Source organism: Panthera leo, chromosome D3 (genome assembly GCF_018350215.1).
Source record: "Panthera leo isolate Ple1 chromosome D3, P.leo_Ple1_pat1.1, whole genome shotgun sequence".
In the NCBI taxonomy this organism is placed as follows: Eukaryota; Metazoa; Chordata; class Mammalia; order Carnivora; family Felidae; genus Panthera; species Panthera leo.
In genome coordinates this window covers 68,832,229-68,854,148 of record NC_056690.1, presented here as the reverse complement: position 1 = coordinate 68,854,148, position 21,920 = coordinate 68,832,229, and the positions used below count along the sequence as shown (strand labels likewise).

Below are 21,920 nucleotides of genomic sequence, written 5' to 3'. Positions count from 1 at the left end.
AGCCGTCCCTGCTCCCCTGGCCCACGGTGCAGCCAGGGCAATAGGGCTCTGGGGACTGTGAAATGTAATCCTGTGAACGATGAGATACAGACCAGGAGTTCCATGAGAGTCCCCGGAAGGGAGGCCGGGGTAGCAATCACATTCTTTCATTCACTCACAGAGCACCTACTCTGTGCAAAACAGCTAGGGTCTGCCAGCCGGGGATGGACAGGCTGGTTTCTTTTTTCCTGTTTCTTTTTACCTGTACATCTGCTGTGTTGTCTTTTAGATATATGGGACACATGGGAGTAGAGAACCTGGGGGATGAGTTGCGCTCTGGACCTGAAGGTGCTTCTAACCAGCTGGGGGATCTTGGAGAGTTTGCTGTCCATCTTCCTGGGGGTCCACTTGACAATGCACGTGAAGCCCCCAGACAGAAAAGGGAGGCATGGAGCGGAGGGCACTGACTCCGAGGTCATCGAGAGTTTTCATTACCTCTCAACCTTGGGGCCACCTTATCCCTCAGTCAAGTATTTAAGAGTCCTCCAGGGTCTCTCCAGGTCTGAGATTCCTTCCTTGGGCTCGGGCAACAATTCATCAACTTTAAGGCTTTGAACTGAGGGACGCTTTTGACTCGATTGCCAGCATTTGATGTTGCTAAATAAATCCGTAAATGAACACCGTCTATGACCAGCCGTTTCCTAAAGGATAGGGCACATTAATCCCTGATCCAGGAAGGACAGCATCTCAGATAAAATGATGGATTCCTCTGTTATTGGTCATTTATTCAGCCGGCACGGGTTGAGTTCGGATGGCTTACTCTAGAGGTACTGTTGTGCAGAGTCCCTGCCCTCACGGAGCTTACCACTGGGGGGTAGAGGACCAGCACTAAAGGAGGGATTAGAATGGCAGGTGCTGTAAATGCTACAAAAGAGAGACGCCTGGGGCTCTGAAGGCGCATAAAGAAGTGGCTGGGTGACCTGATCTCAAAGACTGGGAGCCTGGAAGAGGCGTGGGAGAGCAGAGGAAAGCGTTTCAGGCTGAGCGACAGCAGGTGCAGAGGCCCCGGGGGCGGAAAGAAGACTCTGAGGTGACGGCCAGGGGAAGGAGGGGCACCAGGTCGCTCAGGGCTTGGAGGCCAAGGAAAAGAATTTGTCTTTGTTCCAAGGGTCGTAGGATGACTGCTGAGTGATGGTGTAGTCAGGCCAGCATCGAGACACGTCAGCAGTGCATCTGAGCGAGGGAAGAGCAGAAATGAGGAAAGCTCTGTCGTCAGTCACCTGAGTGTGACGATGGCTTCCGTTGGGGCGGGGCACGGTGGGAGGGCCTGGGGAAAAGCGGCTGGGTTGAGAGGTGCCTTTGAAGGTAAAATTGACCAGACGTTGAAGGCTGGTTTGGATGTGAAAGGGGGAAGAAAGGACAACGCCCACCACCCGGTGGAGGCCGGTGGGTGGGCTCTCTGAGGGCAGAGCTCCGGCAGAGAAGCAGGTTCTGGAAGAAGATGCCTTGTCTGGAACAAAACCTTGAGCTCCTCTTTGAGGCACCCAAGGGGAGACGTCAGATATGCTGGTGGTCACGTGGGGCCACCCACCTGTTCAAAGCACAAGTGAGCCCTGTAATTTGACTCAGTTTCGGCACCTTTGGCTGTAATGAGGGCTGCTTCTTGAGGGGAGGGAGGCCTGTGTGGCCGGGGCCGGGGCAGAAGGAAGCCTTGCTTTTCTTTGTGCCCTTTTGTACCCTTTGAATTGTGTACCCTTATGCATATGTTATCTGTTCAAAGGTCAAAAAGGTATAAAAAGAGAACTAAAAATGTCGAATAACGAAGCTCCTGAGAAAACGCACCCCACGTTGCAAACTTGATTCGGGAAGACGAGTTCCCGTGTACGACAGGTCGGGGAATGGGACCCTGAAAATCGCTGCCGGCTCCGACCTCATGTCACTGCACTTTTCTTACCGTTTCTTATTGAAAGGCCAGACTTGAGCACTGCAGAGTAACAGCGTATTTCCCCGACCTTGAAAGCCTTCAAAACAAATGTTTACGGGGTTTCTCGTGAGGGATCGGGACTGAACTCAGCAGGGCGGCATTCTGCCCGCTGGGTGTCTCTGTCCCCGTGAAGGTGGACCTCTTGTTACTTCCTCCTCGCCTGTCACAATCACCAACAAAGTTATTCCCAGGACACAGGAAAATATTTCTGACTCGTAGTCATGCCAGAAAAGAACAAGAAACACTTTTTATTGTGTTCTCCCTGTGTCGTTCTAGGCAAACGATTTCCCGGGCTTGTTTGGTGGCTTGCTTTTAAACTCTGATGTTGGCCTTACTTCTTTGACAGCGTCCCGACTGGTCCTAGGGAAACCCACACAACGTCCCAGACACGAGGGAATTGGCTCCCTTCTTCAACACCCCATCCCTAGGACACTTCTCTCCTGGAAAACTTCATTTCCTACTTGGAAGGTTAAACAAAATGAGCTTACAGGGCGGCCCCGACCTCCGAATCCATGATAATCATGACAATTAGCATCTGTATGCCACTTCGTTTACATAGCGCTTGTGCTGGGGGGTGTGTCCACGCCTCGTCCCGCAACCCCGGGGTGAGGGCTTTGTGCTTGCAACCTCCCAGCAGGTCTGGCACACACAAGATGTTAAGTCAGTGTTTGTCGCAGGAGGAAAGCAGACAGACTGTGGAAACAGGCTTTTCCAAGACCGCGAAGCTAGTAATGGCAGGAAAGTAGATTTCATTGTAAACCTGGGCTGAGGGTCCCTTCTGTTTCCTTAGGTCCTCACCAGGAGAAATTCCTTTGCCATCACTCATGAGGCCTGGCTCCTTTGGTGGGTCCCAGAACGTGCCAGGACCAGTGTGTGTGGTCACCATGACTCTAAAGCTCTGCTACAGACATCATTCACCCCTTCTGCATGCTGCCGGTACTGATTCACCATTACCAGATGTCTCGTTACTTGGATCCTACCCAGCACATACTAGGCAGAACTGAGCACCGAATTCATCTCCTAATGACTTCTGGAATGGGAAGATAAAAATGGCAGGGGGGGTGGGGAGGGAATCAGAAAACAGCTAAGGTTAATTTGGTAATCCGATTCGGATTCTTCTTCTTTTTCTTCTTCTTCTTTTTTTTTGGTAGGAGGGGGAATCTATTTTGAGTGTGGCTTTGTTTTGTTCTTGGTTTTTGTTTTTTACATTTATTTTATTTTTGAGAGCGAGAGACAGAGCACAAGTGGGGGAGGGGCAGAGAGAGAAGGAGACACAGAATCCAAAGCAGGGTCCAGGCTCTGAGCTGTCAGCACAGAGCCCAATGTGGGGCTCAAACTCTCAGACCGTGAGATCAGGACCTGAACCAAAGTCAGACGCTTAACCGACTGAGCCACCCAGGTGCCCCTTGGGTGTGGCTTTGTAGCCAGGGGGCACAGAAATGCGAGAGCACCTGGCTGGGTGGGGGTGGGGGAGTCCTAAACAGATCACGTTCCATCACTGCCCACTGTCAAAATCCAAAGGCATAGGAAGGAGTGGTGGTAGAAGAGAAGAATTTATTTCCGTGAAGCCAACACCTGAAGATAGCGGACTAGCTTCTTAAAGACGGGCTCCCAAGTGCTTAAAATACTTCCAGGTTTATATCTGGCAAATGTACGGCAAAGGTCGGGGAGAGGGGGCAATGAAGGTCAAGTCCATCATGGTCTGGGCCTCGAGGAGTCAATCATGGGCGGGGTCGTGCTGGCTCAGGGCGGTCCTCATTGCTTGGGGGGGATGTAGTTTCGGCTCCCTTCAGGGGAGGCTCTGCCCTCAGGGTGTGCTGCCTGAACCTAGAGACAAGCTGGAAAGAACCCAGCTAGAAAGCTTGAGGTCACAATGGAGTCTGCTTGAGGTTCAGAATGGAGGCCCCCTGCCCGCCCCCCAGGCATGGACGGTGGGGAGAAAGGTCAGGGTTCCTGAGGGTGTGTCCTGTTGGTTAGTTTCAACATCGATTTCCTTGCCTTGCTGTCTTTGAAATATTTTTTTTTCCTTTTCTATTTATGTACTTATTTTGTAGTGCCTGTGGCAATCCCCCAAATTGTCTGTCTGTACTGCGGTGGGGAATAATAATTTTTGTTGTTGGTATTTGAGAGGACTGTCTAAGCACTCCTGTTACTGAACTGTCACAGGCCTACTCCACTGTTGAAGGCACTTCCCTTGCACTTGTGTTGAAACTGGCATCATTTCCTGACGTGAACCAGTCTGACACAAGTGAGGCCCGGCTGTTGATTCGAGAAGGGGAGATCATGGAAATTCCCCCAGTTATTTGAGGAGAAACTTTTTCTGTAACTATAGACCGACTAGTGTCCGTCCCGCAAATCCTCTCTACGAAGAAAACTTTATGCTGAGGGAGACATCCCCCGACAACCTACTGCGGAAGCTTCACGTCCATCGTGGACTTCCTGAGGCTCAGGAGTGTTTGGGGATAAAGTCAGATACTTAAAATGACAAGCATGGTGGGGGTTTTGAAGAGTTACCTCCAAGCTGACAGAAAACAACGATTTGTTTTTTTCGTGTTTTTCTTCTGCGTGTGACCATTGGTACCTTGAACACCTCTCTGCCTGGTTAGTCAACTCAGCCAACTAGTGTGAAATCTTTGTTTTGAGAAACCTTTCAAGACTCCTCCCAGATAGAATAAGCTGCTTGAGTTTTCGTTCTCAAGAAAACATGCGCCTCCATTCTTCCTGCTAGGGTGGCTTTGGTCACATTTTGCAAGGATTTATTATTTTCATATTTTATTTTTATTTTTGAAGGAGAGAGAGACAGCACGAGCCGGGGAGGGGCAGAGAGAGAGGGAGACACAGAATCCGAAGCAGGCTCCAGGCTCTGGGCTGCCAGCTCAGAGCCCAATGCGGAGCTCGAACTCACTAACCAGGAGATCACGACCTGAGCCGAAGTCGGACGCCTAACCGACTGAGCCACCCAGGCGCCCTGACTGTTTTCATATTTTAACTCCCTTCTAGATGATGCGCCTCTTGAGGGCAGACACTACTTAGTAGTGGCTTCACATCCCTGAGCCATCTCCCCCGGTGGTTGGCACATCTTGAATCGATGCTGGCTGAATGGATCGAGAATCATGTGAACACATTTCTGTTCCAAAACGCGAGGCTCTCATTTTCTCAGATCGGGCAGGCTCCTTCCTGTGTCTCTGGTCGTCGCGACATGAGTATTTATGAGGCCGGCCGGCCCGTGTTAGGACTTGCACCTGACTGATATCTAGAATGACTTTTGATTAGGACTGGCGTGTTTCCTCACTGACTCCCGCCAGGGTCATGACGAGGCAGCCTCCACCCTTGCCGTCTGGGATGACACATTGGCCTCTGTTGTCATCGGCCTTCCTGTAGTAACTGCCCCACAGAGAGAGAAGCTGTCTACGGCCTCCCTTCCACGTGGGACCTTGCCAACTCATCCTTTTCTACAAGGACATCAGAACAGCAAATTTCAGGAAACGAGAAAAGCAGGCAGAGTTTTTTGTCGCTTTCAAATCTTGAAATCTATTGTTGAATGAGTAACACATTCACATGGTGCAAAATTTGTAAAGGCACAAAAAGTTAAGTTTCCCACCCTGCTCTGGTCGTCAGCCATCCAGTGGGTGTCCCTGGAGGGAACCATATCTGTATGTGATTGTATAGTTGAATGTCTCTGTTGTCCTCGATCTTGACTTTTTCTGGATGTTCCTCTCGTTCCTCCAGAACAATGTTCTTTTCATCCTGCCCCTTCCCCCAGCACCCTGTCCTGAGTTGAGGGCCCTCCCTGCACAGCCACCTGGCAAATGTTACGGATCAGCTGACAGCATGTCTGTACTACAAGAATATTTGATGAGCATCTTTATTCGATTGTGAATTAGATGCATTTTCATTCACTTACGTTCCTGTTCTTCTAAGATAAGCCAAGAAGTGCTGATGGCCACATCGGCCTCACTCAGGCCATCTTCCGTTCATGAACCATTGCTTCCATTTGTAATGCTGCCAGCCCAGGATGGTTTAGAGCTCACTCACACATTTTTCAGGGGACGGTTGTGCAAGAAATGTCGATATTTTCCAGCACTTTTTTGGCCCCTTCAATGGTTTCTTCTTTTGGCTTCTGCAAGAGCAAATCCTCAGCCCTGCCTCACCCCTGTCCTCAGCCCTGCCTGCACACACACACCCACATGTGCTCGGGGCCTCTCTGCCCCTCTCTTCCCAGAACCATTGGAAATGAGGAAAGTACTGCAAGGAAGAAGCCTGGCTTCCTCAGGCAGGAGGGTTTTGTTTGTTTGTTTGTTTGTGTTTTTGGCTTTTGCTGAGGGTCGCTGGTAGGTGTGGCCTTTGCAGATACTCTTTTGCTCCCTTTTTCTGTCCCCTGACAGTTGTGGGGAGTTCACCTGCTTGTCCTCTGCTTCCTCCAGGCTAGTATAGCTCCCCTTCCTCGTGTACTCTGGGGCCCTGCCTGCTGGGGAGCAACCTCCCTCCGGCTTCCTCCCTCAACTAGATGCTTCGCCCACGGTCAGTCGAGTGACAGCCCCCGCCGTCCTCTTGGTGCCAGTGGCCAGTGATTAAGTAGCCGGGTCTTTAGCTGAGTCCATCTTTGTTTGTCATAACGCTGCTGCAAGTTATTTTGGTCTCTGTGACTGGTGGCTGCACCATGATTAGGGTTTGATTACTATCACCAAAGTGACTAAAAGATGAAAATAGAAGCCACAACAGGAAATAAACCACTGCAAATGAGATATTTTATTCCATATTCCCTGCCAGCAAATGATTAGAATCAAACTCATTCACAATAGTTTGGTGAACTCTAAACTTTTTCTTTCTTTCTTTCTTTTCTTTTTTTTTTTTTTAAGGATCAGAATAGCTTGAAACGGGGTGCTTGTCAGTCTCGCTTGTGCCTGTGGAGACGAAAGGAACTCCCTTTCTAGGCACACCAGCCAGCCAGGAGTTCCTCCCTGGGCTGGCTTCTTTCTTGGAAAGGAAAGGGACAAGAATGCAGTGGGGCGGGGCTGGCTCTCAGGAAGGCTTGGGATGTTAACTGATTCAGGGGATGTCAGGGAGCCATAAGGCAGCACCAATCACTGCTGCTACTTGCCCAGCATCCCAGCCATCATCTACGTCGGGTAGTAAAATGGAGGAAAGCTGTGGACAGAGGGTAAGAGAGAGGTGACGCCTGAATTAAAACACCCACAATTACACTCTATGGGAACATATCTCTGCAAGTATATGCATGCTGTACTCAGACAAGCTGTGATGTCAGATTCAGCTCCTGAAACACCCACTAAATCTACCTGCCCTGTGTGTGCTCTGGCCTCTCATCACAGACTATTAGCACCATTGGCCAGATTTCTAAAAGAGTCTTCAGCTTCTCCATTTAGCCAAGATGCTTAATTAGAATTATGACATTTGCTTTCCCTTATTTATGTCCTTGTCACTTTGCAGCCTAGCCTAGCCTCTCTCGAAAAGCAAAGATCGTGTAGGGAGGCCCAGAGCAGAGAGAGGGAATGGGACCCTGTGAGGGTAGGAAACTTGCCCAGAAAGCTTTTTAATCCCTGCCAAGTATACGGCCGAGGCCAAACGTGAGGATAACCACTGGTGCAAGTTAGTTAACCAGTGAGGGCAGAGCCCCAGCCTGGAATCAGGTTTTCTGACGTCTAGCCTGGGATTCTTAATAAGCCTTTCTAAGGGGAGTATGTTGTGTATTTCCCAGAAATCTTATTTCTGTCTCTTTTGTCTTTCCTGCCTATGATGATGGGATCACCCAGAGCCACTCATCCATTTCTTCCTGGGGCTTTCTTGCTGCTGTGTTTGCAAGTTTGCAAGGTGCTTCTTTACAAAGTTTCACACACACACACACACACACACACACACACGCGGTCTCAATGCCCTTTTCATTAGGCAACATTTTTATTTACAATAAAATTATGACCTTACACAATTGCAGCTATGTGGCCTTACAAAGTAAACGTTTAGAATGCCAGCTTCTGCCCTGTCCTACATACATTTCTACACTGCTCGGCACCCCTGTGTCTTACAAGTCAACAAGCTTCAGGGGTCTCTTGCCTGGAGCTGATGGTGTAAGCAACATTGCTGATTTTCTCTCACATTTTTATCTCCAAAGGTGCTTTTGTTAGATCTGGGGGGAGCAGTCCAAATGCCCCCTTTGCATCCTATGTTAGTTCCTCAATGTTTATTAAGCATCTACTGCCTGTCAGGCGCCTCTTAAATTGCTGGAGGGGAGGGGGCTGAACTGTAAAGCTAAAATTAATCTGTCCCATTTCCTTCTAAGAAGGTATAATTTAACTGGGATAATGAAAATAGTACATCGCACCTTTCCTGAAGATTCGTCGTTCATCCCATCCCCAATGAGGTTCACTGTTGTCCTGATATTACAATTGTTAATCCCTTAAAAAAATCTTTTTTATTTCACTGAATGATCTGTGAGGTTAGATCACCATGCCAACTAGTGGCCTCGTCAATAGTGATGCGTATATATTTAAATCATTTCTTTTCTCAGTACCATCAGTTTTCACGAAATAAACGCATTTTGGTCGTGTGCCCTACCAAGGCCTTACCCCATTTCCTTGCCGTAATCTGCTAGCTGGGTCTCTGCTTCTCCCGAACCTGGGGTCAGGGGCTAAACTCTATGACCCTGAGCACCTTGAACGCTACGGAGCCGAGAAGGGCGCAGAAACAGGCCGTGCATGCATATGCATGCCCTAGGCAGGTCTGCTCGGAAAGGTAACCTTCCCGCGCCGGGAGGCGGGGTGCCGGAGGTCTTCCGGGCTCCGGAGGAAACCTGCCGGCGGCGGGGCCGGAGAGCCACCCCCCACCTCGCCCCCGCCCCTTCTCCCGCCTGGATGCTGCCCCTCGCAGCTCGTCAGCCGGCCAAATGCATTCCAGAGCTGTGCACAAGACACACTTCTCCAGGCAGTCCTAGAAACCCGAGCCCGGAGCGGGAGAGGGCGGGAGGGAGCGCGCGGCCGCCGCTGAGGTCACATTCGCGCCGCCTCCCCGCCCTCGGCGGCCCGGCTGTTCCCTCCAGCGCACACTTCCCAGGGCCGCGGTCCAGTCCGGTGTAAATGTCTTTTAAAACGGAGACAGCGCTCTCCTCCCCCTTCCCTCCAGCGCGGCCAGGGGATCCGCCGCCAGGGCCTTTAAAACAAAACGAATGAATGAAGCGCTAGGACGAGCGCGCGCGGGACAGCCGCTGCGAAGCTCCCCCGGCTGCGTCTAAATCGGGCCGCCGACCGGTTCGTTCCGCTTGAAAACCCTCCGGCGAAGCCCGCTCGGTGCTTTTGGGTTTTCCCATTTCTCCTCTGATCCGGCCAGGTCTCCGTCGATTCTGGGAGCTCCTCAGCTCCCCACCTTCACCCGCACCCCCACGCCCCGAGTGGTACCCCTTCTGCAGACCGGGGAGGGGGTGGCGGTGGCGGGGGTGTGTGTGGGGGGGAGAAATAGCTTTTAGAAACCCGATCTGTTGTTTGCGAAACACAATCGCTTTTTTTTTTTTTTTTTAAAGCGACAGGGTGTCTAGACGGCCACGTGACGAGGCCGGAGCCGGGCGCGCCACTGCGCAGTGGAACCAGCAGAGCAGAGGGCCCGAGGGGGGGGGAGCGGGGGGCGGGGAGGAGGCGGCGGCGGCGGCGGCGGCTGGGGGCGGGGGAGCGAAGGGGGAGGAAGGGGGAGGGAAGGGGGCGGGGGCGGGAGGCCTTGCGGGAGGCGGCGAGCCGCGGGCACACTCGCTCACTAGCTCGGCGCACGGAGCAGCCTGTCCCCGAGCCGCGCCAGCCGAGCCAGCCGGGCGCCGTGCTCGGTCCGCTCGCCGCGCGGGAGAGAGCTGCCCGAGACAGAGCCAGCCCGCCGGCGCCGAGCTGCCGAGCGTCCGGCCCCGGAGACCCTGAGTGCGGCGCGGCGAGCCCCCGGCGGCGGCAGAAGGACCCGAGCGCCAGGAGAGGGCGGACGGGGGACAAGGAGGCTCCCGGGCGCGACGAGGAGAGTCTCGGTGGAGGAGGCGGCGTGAGGACACCCGGGCCTCCTTGCCGCCGCAGCCGGGTCGGGGCGAGCAGCTCCTACGGGGGGTCCAGGCGGCCAGCCGCGGCCAGGGGAGGGGGCGCCGGCGGCCCCCGCATTAGTGAGCAGCTTGCGCCCAGGAGGGCGAGAGCGCGAGACCCGCCAGGGGCCCGCCGCCGCCGCCGCCGCCGCGCCGCCCTCCCCCGCGCTGTCAGCCCCGCCGGGCGCAGCCGCCGCCGCAGCATCTTCTGCCCCTGCGCCCCCGCCAGCCCCGAGGAAGTCCCCGCCGAGGACCGGGGCCCCCGGGAGCGCAGGAGGAAAGACCAGACTCCCCCCAAACACGCAGATGCCGAGGATTGAAGCAGCCTAGCCAGAGCTTTCTGTGGATTAAAAAAATATACGATTTTTTTTTTTTTTCCCTTGGCAGAAGAAAAGGAAAGGAAGACCAGCGGGGCTCTGCAAGGAAAAAAGGGGATGTAACTCGTGGATACGTTTTTTTTCCACCCCTCAAACGTCTTGTTCTACTTTGTAAACATTTTCTTTTTTTAAACCCCAGCTCCAGCCGGACGCCCCCAGACCTCCGGGGGTGCGAGGAGGTGGTGTTTTTCATTTTGGGCTTTGCATATTTGGTTCTTAGATTTTTTGAGAGCCTTCTCATTTCGCCAGACATCTCATGTGGGGTGAAGTCCACTCGGCCCCCTCCTCCGAGTCTTCGTGTGCACGGAATTCGAGGAGATCCGGTTACTAAGGATATAGAGGAAAAAAATAAATCGCGTGCCTGCTTTTTTTTTTTTTTTTAATTGCCTGTTTCTCCCCACCCCCAAATTAAGTTGCTTAGCAAGGGGGAGAGAGGCTTTTTCCTCCCTCCAGCAGCCCAGCCGAAAGCCTTTTCGTTTTTTGCCCCCGCGGATCTTCCATGTAGGAAGCCGAGGCTGGCGAGCCCGACACTCGGGAGCCGCTGCGGGGGGGCCTCTTTTTTGGGAGGCGCCGACCGGGGCAGGCTTCGCCGCCCCCAGGGAAGCGGCGGCAGCGTTCCTCCGGGGTGCGCCGGGGCCCGAGAGCCGCGCTCGGCGCGGGCCGCGCGGGGTGGGGCAGCCAGAGCGCAGGCCCCCGAGCCCCGGCGGGCGCCCCCGGGCCCCCGCGCGCGCCCCGGCCTCCGGGAGACTGGCGCATGCCACGGAGCGCCCCTCGGGCCGCCGCCGCTCCTGCCCGGGCCCCTGCTGCTGCTGCTGTCGCCTGCGCCTGCTGCCCCAACTCGGCGCCCGACTTCTTCATGGTGTGCGGAGGTCATGTTCGCTCCTTAGCCGGCAAACGACTTTTCTCCTCGCCTCCTCGCCCCGCATGTTCAGGACCAAACGATCGGCGCTCGTCCGGCGTCTCTGGAGGAGCCGTGCGCCCGGCGGCGAGGACGAGGAGGAGGGCGCGGGGGGAGGCGGAGGAGGAGGCGAGCTGCGGGGAGAAGGGGCGACGGACGGCCGGGCGCATGGGGCCGGTGGCGGCGGCGCGGGCAGGGCTGGCTGCTGCCTGGGCAAGGCGGTCAGAGGTGCCAAAGGTCACCACCATCCCCACCCCCCAGCCACGGGCGCCGGCGCGGCCGGGGGCGCCGAGGCGGATCTGAAGGCGCTCACGCACTCGGTGCTCAAGAAACTGAAGGAACGGCAGTTGGAGCTGCTGCTCCAGGCCGTGGAGTCCCGCGGCGGTACGCGCACCGCGTGCCTCCTGCTGCCCGGTCGCCTGGACTGCAGGCTGGGCCTGGGGGCGCCCGCCGGCTCGCAGCCCGCGCAGCCGCCCTCGTCCTACTCGCTCCCCCTCCTGCTGTGCAAAGTGTTCAGGTGGCCGGATCTCAGGCATTCCTCGGAAGTCAAGAGGCTGTGTTGCTGTGAATCTTACGGGAAGATCAACCCCGAGCTGGTGTGCTGCAACCCCCATCACCTTAGCCGACTCTGCGAACTAGGTAAGAAGTTATTCTGCGCCCACCCTCTTGCCTCCTCCCCCTGGCGCGCAAGTGGTAGAAGAACCCCCACTCTCCCGGGCTGTGTGTGTATGTGTGTGCAGCCGCCACCTCTCCGGGGGGGGGGGGGGTGTACATCCCCTCCTGGGAAGAGCCTTTAGGGACAAAAGTAGAAAAAGGACAAGGGGAATCTGCAAGGGCATTCCCTGGGGGTTCCCTTCCAGTTTTTTCTCCTCTGCTGCCCCGAGGTGGGCTGTGGGCACAGCTTGTGCACGCACTCCACAGACACGCGGCTCAAAATTTAAATGCCTTCATTTCCACAGCAGCTAGGCGGTGCAGAGAGAAGTGGGGGTCACGCCTCCCCTGCACCCGGAAAAGCACTGAGGTGTGTGGCCGAGTTGGATTCGGGCCAGGCCCGCCGAGGAAGGTTGGGAGCAGCGAGTTGTAGAGGCTGGAAAGTCTCTGCTCCTTTAGTAAATAAGGACAGTCAGGTCGGGATACTCCCCGGCCCCGCAGCTCTGGGGTCTTGGGGCAAAGAAGGTTAGGATGGGAGGCAGGACTGGATACCCGCTCTCAAGTCAGCCAGCCAGGATGGAAAAGAGCAAGCGATCAGAAGTTGGGTGTCCCCAACTTTTTCCTTTCTTTCAGTAAAGCACACAGTGGACTATAGGATGGTCTGCCCCCAGCGCCTCTGTGCCTTTGCTCCCCTTTTATTGCGCCAGGGCCTGGGCTTCGCCTCTGAGACCCCAGCCTCCCTCTCTTTTTCCTCCCAGCCTCCTCTGTTGCTTCCCGTTTCTCCACGTCTCTGTGCACAGCGGGGGATGTACCTCGGGCGCCCACAGATCCTCCCAAGTTCACCAGCGCACTTGGGGCGCGTCTCCCGGGTGGGCTGGGAATGGGGATCCCCGAGTTTCTGCGCGGGCGTGCAGCGGTGCGGCGGGAGGGGGGCGGGCGGGGTGAATTGCACCCCTGGGGGGCGGGGGCGGGGAGGGGGCTTTGTCGCTCCCCGCCCCGTGAACTGTGAAGTGCGCGGCCCGAGCCGGTGGTTTCCAGCCGGGCCGGCGGAGCGCGGCGGCGGCGGCGGCGGCGGCGGCTGCAGACGTGGAGGAGCTGAGCGCCGAGGCTGGCGCCAGGCGGCCTCTTTTGTTTATCTGACAGCTAAATATCAAGGCAATCACCGCCTCGCGGCCCTGCCTCCAACCCCCACAGCTAAGACAAACAGTTGGGCTAAAAGAATGTCTCTGTTATCATAAGTTTCTATCTCTCTTTCTCATGGCTCGGCCTTTATTTTCTCTTACTTTTTTAATTCCAGAGTCTCCCCCTCCTCCTTACTCCAGATACCCGATGGATTTTCTCAAACCAACTGGTGAGTAGATGATTTTAAAAATACCCTTCCTATCTCAAGTTAGAAATGGAGCCTCTAGAACGCGGATTTTTATGTCTAGGCAGCGGCTCTGGGGAGGCGCTGGGCTTGCCCCGAGGTGGTTCTGGGTTTCCTCTGTTGGAAATTTGGTGGATTTTTCTGTTTTTGTTGTGGCTGGAGAGGGTGTGTGTGTGTGTAGATCTATCTATCTACTATGATTTTCTTTTTTGCAAAGATGTTTTGTTCCTTTTTTGTGTATTTTCACTCTGTAACCAAATTGGCTCAGCTTTAACATGTGGAATTTGATCCAGGAAGAAGTGTCTTGAGAGCCAAATAGGACAGGTTGATGGGAGAATCCGGAGAGTTTTGTGAGTGCCAGAAGAATCAGTGAGAAGAGTGGATAATTTGATGACAGAGGGAAGACCGTTTCAAAGGTGCAGAGCAGGTCTTGGTTTGAAGTAAGAGCTTAGAAAATCTGAGAAGTAAAGGCAACACGTCCTGCTGGGTGTTTTGTGCTTCTGACACCTGCTAGTCAGCTCTGGCCCGCGTTTTCTCAGAATTCGAGCTCGGGACCATGCAGGTTTTTAGCATAACTCTGCCTGCCTGTTGCTTTGTCCCTAGATGGCCCAGGGCCAGAGCAAAAGCCCTTTTGAGACTGGCACCAGCCCTGTTGCGGTTGTCTGTATTCAGCTTCTAGCTGGCAGTGCAGGGGCTCATCCTGTGGAGGTAACAGTGCCACGGGGCACAGGGGTCAGCAGAACGGGGCTTTAGGAGTGCCTCCAGGGATGGGCCCCACTGTCCCAGAGCGCCTTCTTAAAGCAGCGGGAGATGCCCTAGCTGAGGAGTACGGATTGTTAACTTCGGTCTTCAGGCCTGTATACTGATGCCTGAAAAATGCAACCCTTGTGACATCTTTTCTTTTGCCAAGGTTCTGGGAGAAGGAGAGTGAAGGGTTGGGCCCCATTTCTGTCTTGGAATTCACAAGTCCTTCCGCCTCATGAGTTTTGGCTGTTGGGCCTTTCCCCCCACTAATTAAAAGTTTTGCTGGGGCGTTGTCATAAATTAAATACTTTAATGAACGGTGTAACCAAAGCCCATGTTCTGCAGCCAGCCCCCCCGGGACTCCGCCGCTCCCTGAAGTCGGGAGGCGTTGCTGCCTGCCCGGTGCCTGTCTAATAAGTGGCCTGCAAAGCATGTGATATTTTGCTTTCGATTTACAAAACACCAGATAAATGGTCATTAATGAGGAGATAACCGGCTCTCTGTATTTGTAACAAATGTTAGCTGAAATTCCCAAGCTCTGTTTTCTCAAAGAATGTAACTTGACTGGGCTTTTGGCATCAGGACCCAGAATTCTTTCATGAGGTTTGCTCTGTAAGGGGCCATCCCCGCCTGCCCCGTTTTTGTTTCTCCTTCTGTAGCCTTCCAATCTGGAGGGATTCCTTGCAAGAGAGAAAGACCAGTCACCTTGGCCCCAGGAGTAAAGATTGCTAGGGGTGAATAAATGCTCCCAGAAACCTCCTAAAACTGTAGAACAGAAGGGCCACAATTCTCCTGGGTTTCCTGCAGAGATATCAGGATAAATCTGTTCGCAGGATTCAGGCGGTCCTTCTGCCAGGCCAGGACCTCATTTGCAGTGAGTGGAGTGATATATTTATTCATTAGCAAGTGTTGACATTAGGTAGCAAAATGTGTGTAAACAGAGAAGCCACAAAGACAGGAATGTGCCATTTCCAAGGGGGAGAAAAAGTTTTCCAGATCAGCCAATAGGAAGTGATTAACCTGCCAATCGGAAACTCAAACAGCTGGTTACTCACCCAAAACGTTTTGTTTAAAACAAAACAAGAAAGGGAATGAAAAAAGGCCCTGTCGTGGAAGGACGTGAGGTGGTACAGGCCATGCCCCTGTGGAAGGAACTGTCCCGACTTGCTGGAGGGCAGCCAAGTCTGGGAACCGTGGGGCTAGGGACAGGTCTGGGGCCGGTTTTGCCGGCTGCTGTGGCCAGGGCCAGGGCCGTTGAGGTCACACACACAGATGGGATGCTGCCCCCGATTTTCGTCTTCACCTTGTACATGGGAGGAGAGTACTGGGCTGGGAAATTCAGATCAGCTGCTTGCTTTCTTGAGTGTGTGAGCCCCAGGTTGAAGTTCTGGTCTGGGGTGACTAGGTGAGAACCAGGAGCCAGGTTTTATAATGGACAGCTGTTAAAATCTTAACTGGTTACACAACGAAGGGAATCCCTTCTGTGAAGTCTCCAGCTTGGAAGAGGTGGTGGGAAGGGAACTGGGGAAGGGACCTGGGTGCTAGGTGGTCCCAAACCAGTAGGATCTTCCGGGAAGGGTTAGACATAAGGGCAAGGTGGCTGTGACTTGTGACTATCTGAAGTCAAGAAGGTTCCTTCCTCTCCCGCAAGGGATAGGAACATGCTGTTCGAAAGTAGAACTTATGTTGTGGAGGGCGGGGGGGATGCTGAGGGGTTGCTATGTGGGCCCTGCTCCCTGTGTCCTCTGCATCTGATGGTGTGCAAGACTTCCCAGAATGGCTGGAGTTGAGGATGTTGCTGGGGACACTGTATTTGCTTAGGCCAGGGTCCCAGGTGACCAGCACCCATTTGGTAGATCAAGCCTCCAAAGGGTAGTTGAGAAGTCTGGAATCTAGGCCTGCTTTTACCTCTTAACTCAACGTCTCTTAATTTTTCTGGGCCTCTGTATAAATCTAGTTGATCAAAGAGTTAAGAGTTAGATGATTCATTCATTTGCTCATTTATTGGTTCGTTCATTCATTCTACAGGCCTAATGATGTGCCTGCCTGAAAATGTGGATGATTCCCATGCAGTGGATTGTGCTCTAACCAGGGTTCATGGGAGCTGTGGATTGGGGCAGAGCTGGGACATTGACCGTGTGGTTGGGGGAGCGGGGCTGGGGCTCCTTGGGCCCCGGTGGCTCTTGGGAAGCTCAGAACTATGCTGACGAGAATATCTGAGCTCTTCTGGAACCATTCTCTTGGTGAGAGGAATAGAATCCCCAGCCCCTTCACCTTGTGCCCCTTGTACAGCTCATTCCTTGGCTGGTCCCCAGGCTTGCGTCTTCAAGGACTGTCTTTTTCTCCCAGAGAACCCAGCACTTACTGGGTGCTTGGTAATGTTTAACGGTGGATAAGAGCCAGGAATGGCCTAGAGCCTAGAGTGTGTGCATCCTGGGCCCTGGAGAGCTGGGACACAGGCAGAGGCTGAGACACTGGCTTTGGACCTCTGTCTCTGGGTGAGGGCTGGGGGTGTGGCCTCTTGGACCTTTACGAGCCCTGAAGTAGCTTGAGGAGGCCAGTCTGGATGCTGAGGCCGTCTGGGCCTAACTACCTGCAGGGAAGAGTGAGGACTTGGGCCCCTGGGGAGGGAGAGCTGTGGGATGGGCTGGATGAGCGCTCAACTCTTGCTCACGGCCCAGCTCACTGGGTGGCCCCCTGGGCTAGTCAGTGACGCCTCAGTTTACCAAGGTGCGGGTCCAACAGGTATACTTTAATACTTCACAGAGGTGGCGGGAGGCCTAATTAATGTTTGTAAATCCCTCTTGAGATCAAAGGCTCTGCAGAAGGGCAGAGCACCATTTCATAAAAACGCTTGTGGTTGCTGGAGCTGGCTTACCTTTGATCTGAGACAGGCTGACACCTTGAATGTGGTCCCAGCTCTGCCCTGAGATGCCAGGCTCTTCCTTTGAAACCCACTTTGCCCCTGGGATTCAGCCAGCCAAAGCCGGAGGAAGGCAGGGGGCAGTGGCCGTGGATACGTCCTCCTGTTTAATGTGGGAGTGTCTTCCGCTTGTGGGTAGGTAAAACCTATCTCTCGAACATGGTGAAGGCCATCCAAGTAGTTTAAAAAGTGCAGGGTATACACCATTTAACAAGCAGCTTCCATTTTCTGCTCCCCTATTGTTTTCCATTTGATTAAGTGTCTCCTGTAAAACTGTATATTCCTGTTAGGAATTACACTTTATCCTGATAAAATGAGATTACGCAGTCTTTTCTCTCTTGCTCTGCCTATGGCCCCCACCCCTCCCCTCTGCTCTCCCCCCCACCTCCCCCCACGCCCCTGTTGAGAATTCTTGAAAAGTTGTTCTTCCAGCCTGAGAGAGAATGCGGGAGACGGAAGGTTCTGGGATTAGAGAGAGAATCTCAGAGTTGGAGGAGTAGGCAGCAGAAATCCAGACGTGGTTTGGGGGCCCTGGGTAGGCCATGCTCAGTCCCTCCCCCCCCCCTTTTATTGGGGAATGAAGGCTGCTGCTGGGCTACTAAATAAAGGACTCCAAATGGGCTTACTTGCCTCCGGGCTTCTCTTTCCATTGGCTTCCTGTTTGCCAGCGTGGCCAAGTGGTTCCAATGGGAAACTGGTAGAACACACCCCAGGTTCATCCTGCTGGTGACCTGGGGTGGTTGGGGGACGGGAATTGAACCATCCAACCCAGTGTGCTTGCGGTGGAGCCGCGAAGCCCCTTTCCGGAGCCGGCCTCTCACTATGGCCCTCAGTTTGGCCTTGGCAGTGATGCATGATGAGCTTTCAGGGTCTTGTGTACTTTTGTTTCATGGGGCTAATTAGTTGTGTTTCGTGGGCATTAGGTTTTGGTTTAATTGCTCGGAGGGAGGTTGTGGAGTCTGTTTCTCAGCTAGAATTGTCATTAGCCTCGTTAGCGTTTAGGTCACCGTGCTAAGCACCTGAGGGTGACAGAGACATTGAAGAGAAGCTTATAGGCTGGTTAGGGCTTACAGGATCTGAAGGTAAAAGATGAGCAAAGTCGGCAGAAGGGAATTCCAAGTGCTGGATGCCAGAAAAATTTTATAGGAACCAAGGGCAAGGGAGCCTTGCAGGTCTGGGGCTGCCCGGGAAGGTTTCCAGAGAGGAGTTTGGACCAGGCCTAGAAGGAGGTAGAACGTTTCCCCTTCAGCTGGGAGCCTTGTTCTCGGTCCTGATGTGCCGGTGGCTTTATACAGATGTGCACATGAGTAGGATTCATTGGGTTCTTTTTATTTTATTTTAATTCAAAAATTTTTTTTCATGTTTATTTATTTTGAGAGGGAGACAGAGCACCAGCAGGGAAGGGGCAGAGAGAGGGGGAGAGAGAGAGAGAGACAGACAGACAGAGACAGAGAGAGAGAATCCCAAGCAGGCTCTGTGCTGCCAGGGCAGAGCCCGACACCGGGATCGATCCCATCAATCTCGAGATCACGACCTGAGCCGAGATCTAGTGCCGGACGCTTAACCGGCCGAGTCACCCAGGCGCCCGCCATGGGGTTGTCCTTGAGATTTGTATGCCTCATTATACTTCTGATACATTAGTTAAAAGAGAAAAAATTCCCTTCAGCTCAAGGGCAGTCTTGAGAAAGTCCTGAAGAACTGGGAAGTGTAACAAGATGAGGGAGACACTGGTCTATGGGAGTGGCAGAGAGGCCCCTGGATCTACAGGAAGGCTTCACCTTGGGGGTTGAGAGCAGAGCCCAGGCTTCCTTTGACCTTGGGAACTACCTGGTTTCTTCAATGGGGGACTTGCAATAAAAGAGAAATTCCAGCCAGTCTGCGACCGAGCCTGACTTGACTAATGATTAACTGGCTGCCCAGAGCCCAGACTGGTGACAAGGTGCTGTGGTCTGTCTTCTGATGGGCAGCGAAGCCTGAGCAGACCATTAATAATCAGGATCGCGGTGGGGAGTCAGCTGTTTGGAATGTGTGGTTTCTCTTTAATGCTGTTTAGAATGTGCTTAAAAATTAATCTTGGTGTTTTTATTTATTTGTTTGTGTATTTATTTCTCCCTCTCCTTTTCACATCCACAGCAGACTGTCCAGATGCTGTGCCTTCCTCCGCTGAAACAGGGGGAACGAATTATCTGGCCCCTGGGGGGCTTTCAGGTGAGACATTTTCTCTTATTTCCCTGGCAGTTTCAAGACCTCTTGAAATGACTGGAGACGAGAGGAATCGGGGTGGCCTTCTGCCACCCCAGCTGGTCTGGAATTAATTCTCACTTTTATGTGCTTGAACTGGATGCATCCGTAGTGACTCTGGCCCTTGAGCTCGCCATTCTGCAGTCCCTTACGCATCAGGACCCTGGGCCTGCTCTGTTGAGGAAGTGGGGGCCAGCCGGGGACTGGCATGATGCTGTGTTTCATGGTTATTGTTAAAGCAGCTACTGGCTCTGGGGGCTTCCGCTCGGTGACTTTGGCATTAGTTCATGGGTTTAAGTTTAAGCTCTTTCTTGCACTTGCCCTTAGTGCATGGAGTGCCTTAAAAGGGGATCGATCCACCTTTTGGGAACCCGTTGAAGGCAGATCCCAGGCATAGGGTGGGAGTTCAACGCAGATGTCCTTGATGCTTCTGTGCAGGTTTTAATTCCCAGTCTAGCTTTAGTGCAGGATTCTGTAGCGCGTATCCGGAGACGGGAGCCACAGGATGGAGACACTGAGGACAGTAGAGACTTGGCAGTGCTACCCGGGAGGGAAGGTCTGGAATGCCAGTGCTGGAGGGTTATGGGAATGAGGGAGGTAGCCTGAGCATCACTGCCCCTGAGGGGCATGAGAAGAGAGTCATAAACTTGTAGGAGCTCATTAGCAATGTAAGTAGGAAGCATTTTCCTCTTTTTCAAAAGACATCCTATTTCTACCTGATTTTCCCACCCAGTGTGCCGTCTCTGGATTTTCCAAGAGCCAGCTAAAACAAGAGGGAGAGTCACCCGGTGGGGGGGGGGGGGGGGGGGGGTAGGGGTAGGGGAGAAATTCCAGGGTTCCGTGCATTTGTTGCTTGCCTTTGGGATGTTGGCAGAGGAGCATGGCGGCTGAGATGGAACCGTCTGGGGGGGCTGCTGTGGTGTGCCCTCTTTTGTGAGGTGACCTCTGATTGGCTGGATGCTGCCTCTAGGCCATGGTCATGCTCATCCTGGCCAGCCCCTCCCAGGCTCTCCTGTCCAGGAACGGAGCTTGCTGAGGACGCCTTTAGGAAGACCCTTGTTTGTTTTTATTTCAGGGCAATATATACTCTTGACTTATCTGCCGCGGAGGGTATTGTTTACACAAAGCTCCTAATGAGAAGTGGGCAGGAAGAAGAGGGACCCGGTGAGGGGCGGGGGCATCGTGTGTGGGGAGGGGCGGGGGGACCGCGGCGGTGGAGGAGGGAGAACATGCTGGAATGGGTGAACTGCGTCTTTTCTGCTTTCTAAGGCTGAGAAAGTTCCTGAAAGAAAGAAGGCCAAGAAGAGGAGAGGGTCTGGGCAAAATAACACACTCAGGATGTTGTTCGATGGGTTTATTTTTTAAATCCTGAATGTGCAGGGAGGAGCCCCAGCCCTTTTGAACCACATGAAATAAGCAAGGGAAGTGGTAGCTTTTGAAAGGGGGCTTTTCGGAAGGGTTGTCTTATTGATAACATCTTGTCTGTCTTGTCTGCTGGAGGAAATGACGACACCAAGCCGAGCATCTCCTTCCTCGGCCCCGTGCAGCCCTATCTGAGTTAGGTGGGCTTTCTGTTCCCAAAGCCATTCCAGTCCTAGAAAGAAACCGGGACGGGGGGTGGGGGGGGGGGAGGTGAGTAAAACAACTATTAACTGCTCTCCCTGCCCCCCCAAGGTAATTGCAACCATTTAGATTACTGAGGCGCTGCTTGGGAGGAGGAGTGGTTGTCTCTGAAGGGATCGAATGGTTTAACAAAACTGCAAAAAAGAAAAAGACCAGGGGGCCTCCACATGAAAGAGCATTTGTTTTGAATTTTAGCTCTTAATTTACTAATTCCCAAGGCTTCAAAGTTTGAGCTCTTTCTTCTTTCCGTTCGGAGTTGGAACAGCTTATTAATAATGTGCTGTGGGGGGAAATTGAAGGAACTTGAGTTTTGGGTTGGTGCCCAGTGGTTTGGGGGGTGTCAGGGGAGGCGATGGGCACAGAGAAACCCAGGGCTACACCCTTTGTGGCGAGAGTGCCCCCGAAAAGATGGTTTAATGGCCCGGGTCCAGGACGAGGGTTTTGCAGATGGAGAGAGCCCAGACCTCGTCCTTCCCAAGTTGATCTTTCCATGGGGGGGTTGGCTTGGGTGTGTCCACCTTGGAGGGTGAGGCTGGTGGGGGCTGCGGAGACGTAGCCGAGTGGGACAGGGCTGCGTGGGGGAAGGGGTTAGCAGAGGCTGGAAGGTGGGAGCCTGCTTCAGGAAGTGGGGGGCACTGGGCATCAAGGTGGGGAGCGGTGAACGCGCCCACAAGGATTTGCCCCCTCCTCCCCCTTGAAATAACCTCTCTGAGTGTCTCTTTCACAGGCCCTGTGTGCTGTTTTCCTTCCTGTCCTGCCCTGGCTGAGAGCGGGCTTAATGAATGGGGCTCAGTTTAGGGTGGGAGGAAGGTCGGGAGCGGGAGCCAGGGCTTGATTCTCTTGGCAAGGGAAGAAGGGAAAGAAAAAACAGCCAAATGTGAAAATGTGGTGCCTCGGAGGTGGGGGTGGGGGTGTGCTCAAAGGCATTCCCCTCCTGAACTGCCGGGGTGACTCCAAGGCTGGCCCTTCCCTCTCGTGCGAGGAAGGGGAGTGGGCGGGTGGGAGCCCTGGGAGCAGGCCCGCTGGCTGCACTTGAAGTTCCAGCCTTGCAGCTTGGGTCTGGCCGGGGAGGCGA

General features: G+C 53.7%; 1 protein-coding gene across 3 annotated transcripts in view; it reads left to right on the top strand.

Annotated features, from left to right (window-relative positions):
• The first annotated feature begins 11,293 nt into the window (after positions 1-11,293).
• Positions 11,294-21,920, top strand: part of SMAD7 (SMAD family member 7) — a 29,470-nt gene continuing 18,843 nt past the window's right edge. Inside the window, exons 1-3 of one of the 3 annotated variants that reach the window (XM_042910418.1) lie at positions 11,294-11,936; positions 13,246-13,299; positions 19,118-19,189. In XM_042910418.1, the coding sequence (XP_042766352.1) occupies positions 11,324-11,936; positions 13,246-13,299; positions 19,118-19,189 (739 nt within the window). In that variant the 5' untranslated portion in view covers positions 11,294-11,323. Of the gene's footprint in view, positions 11,937-13,245; positions 13,300-19,114; positions 19,190-21,920 lie in introns of all 3 variants that reach the window. The other 2 variants (XM_042910417.1, XM_042910420.1) reach the window with 2 other exon arrangements.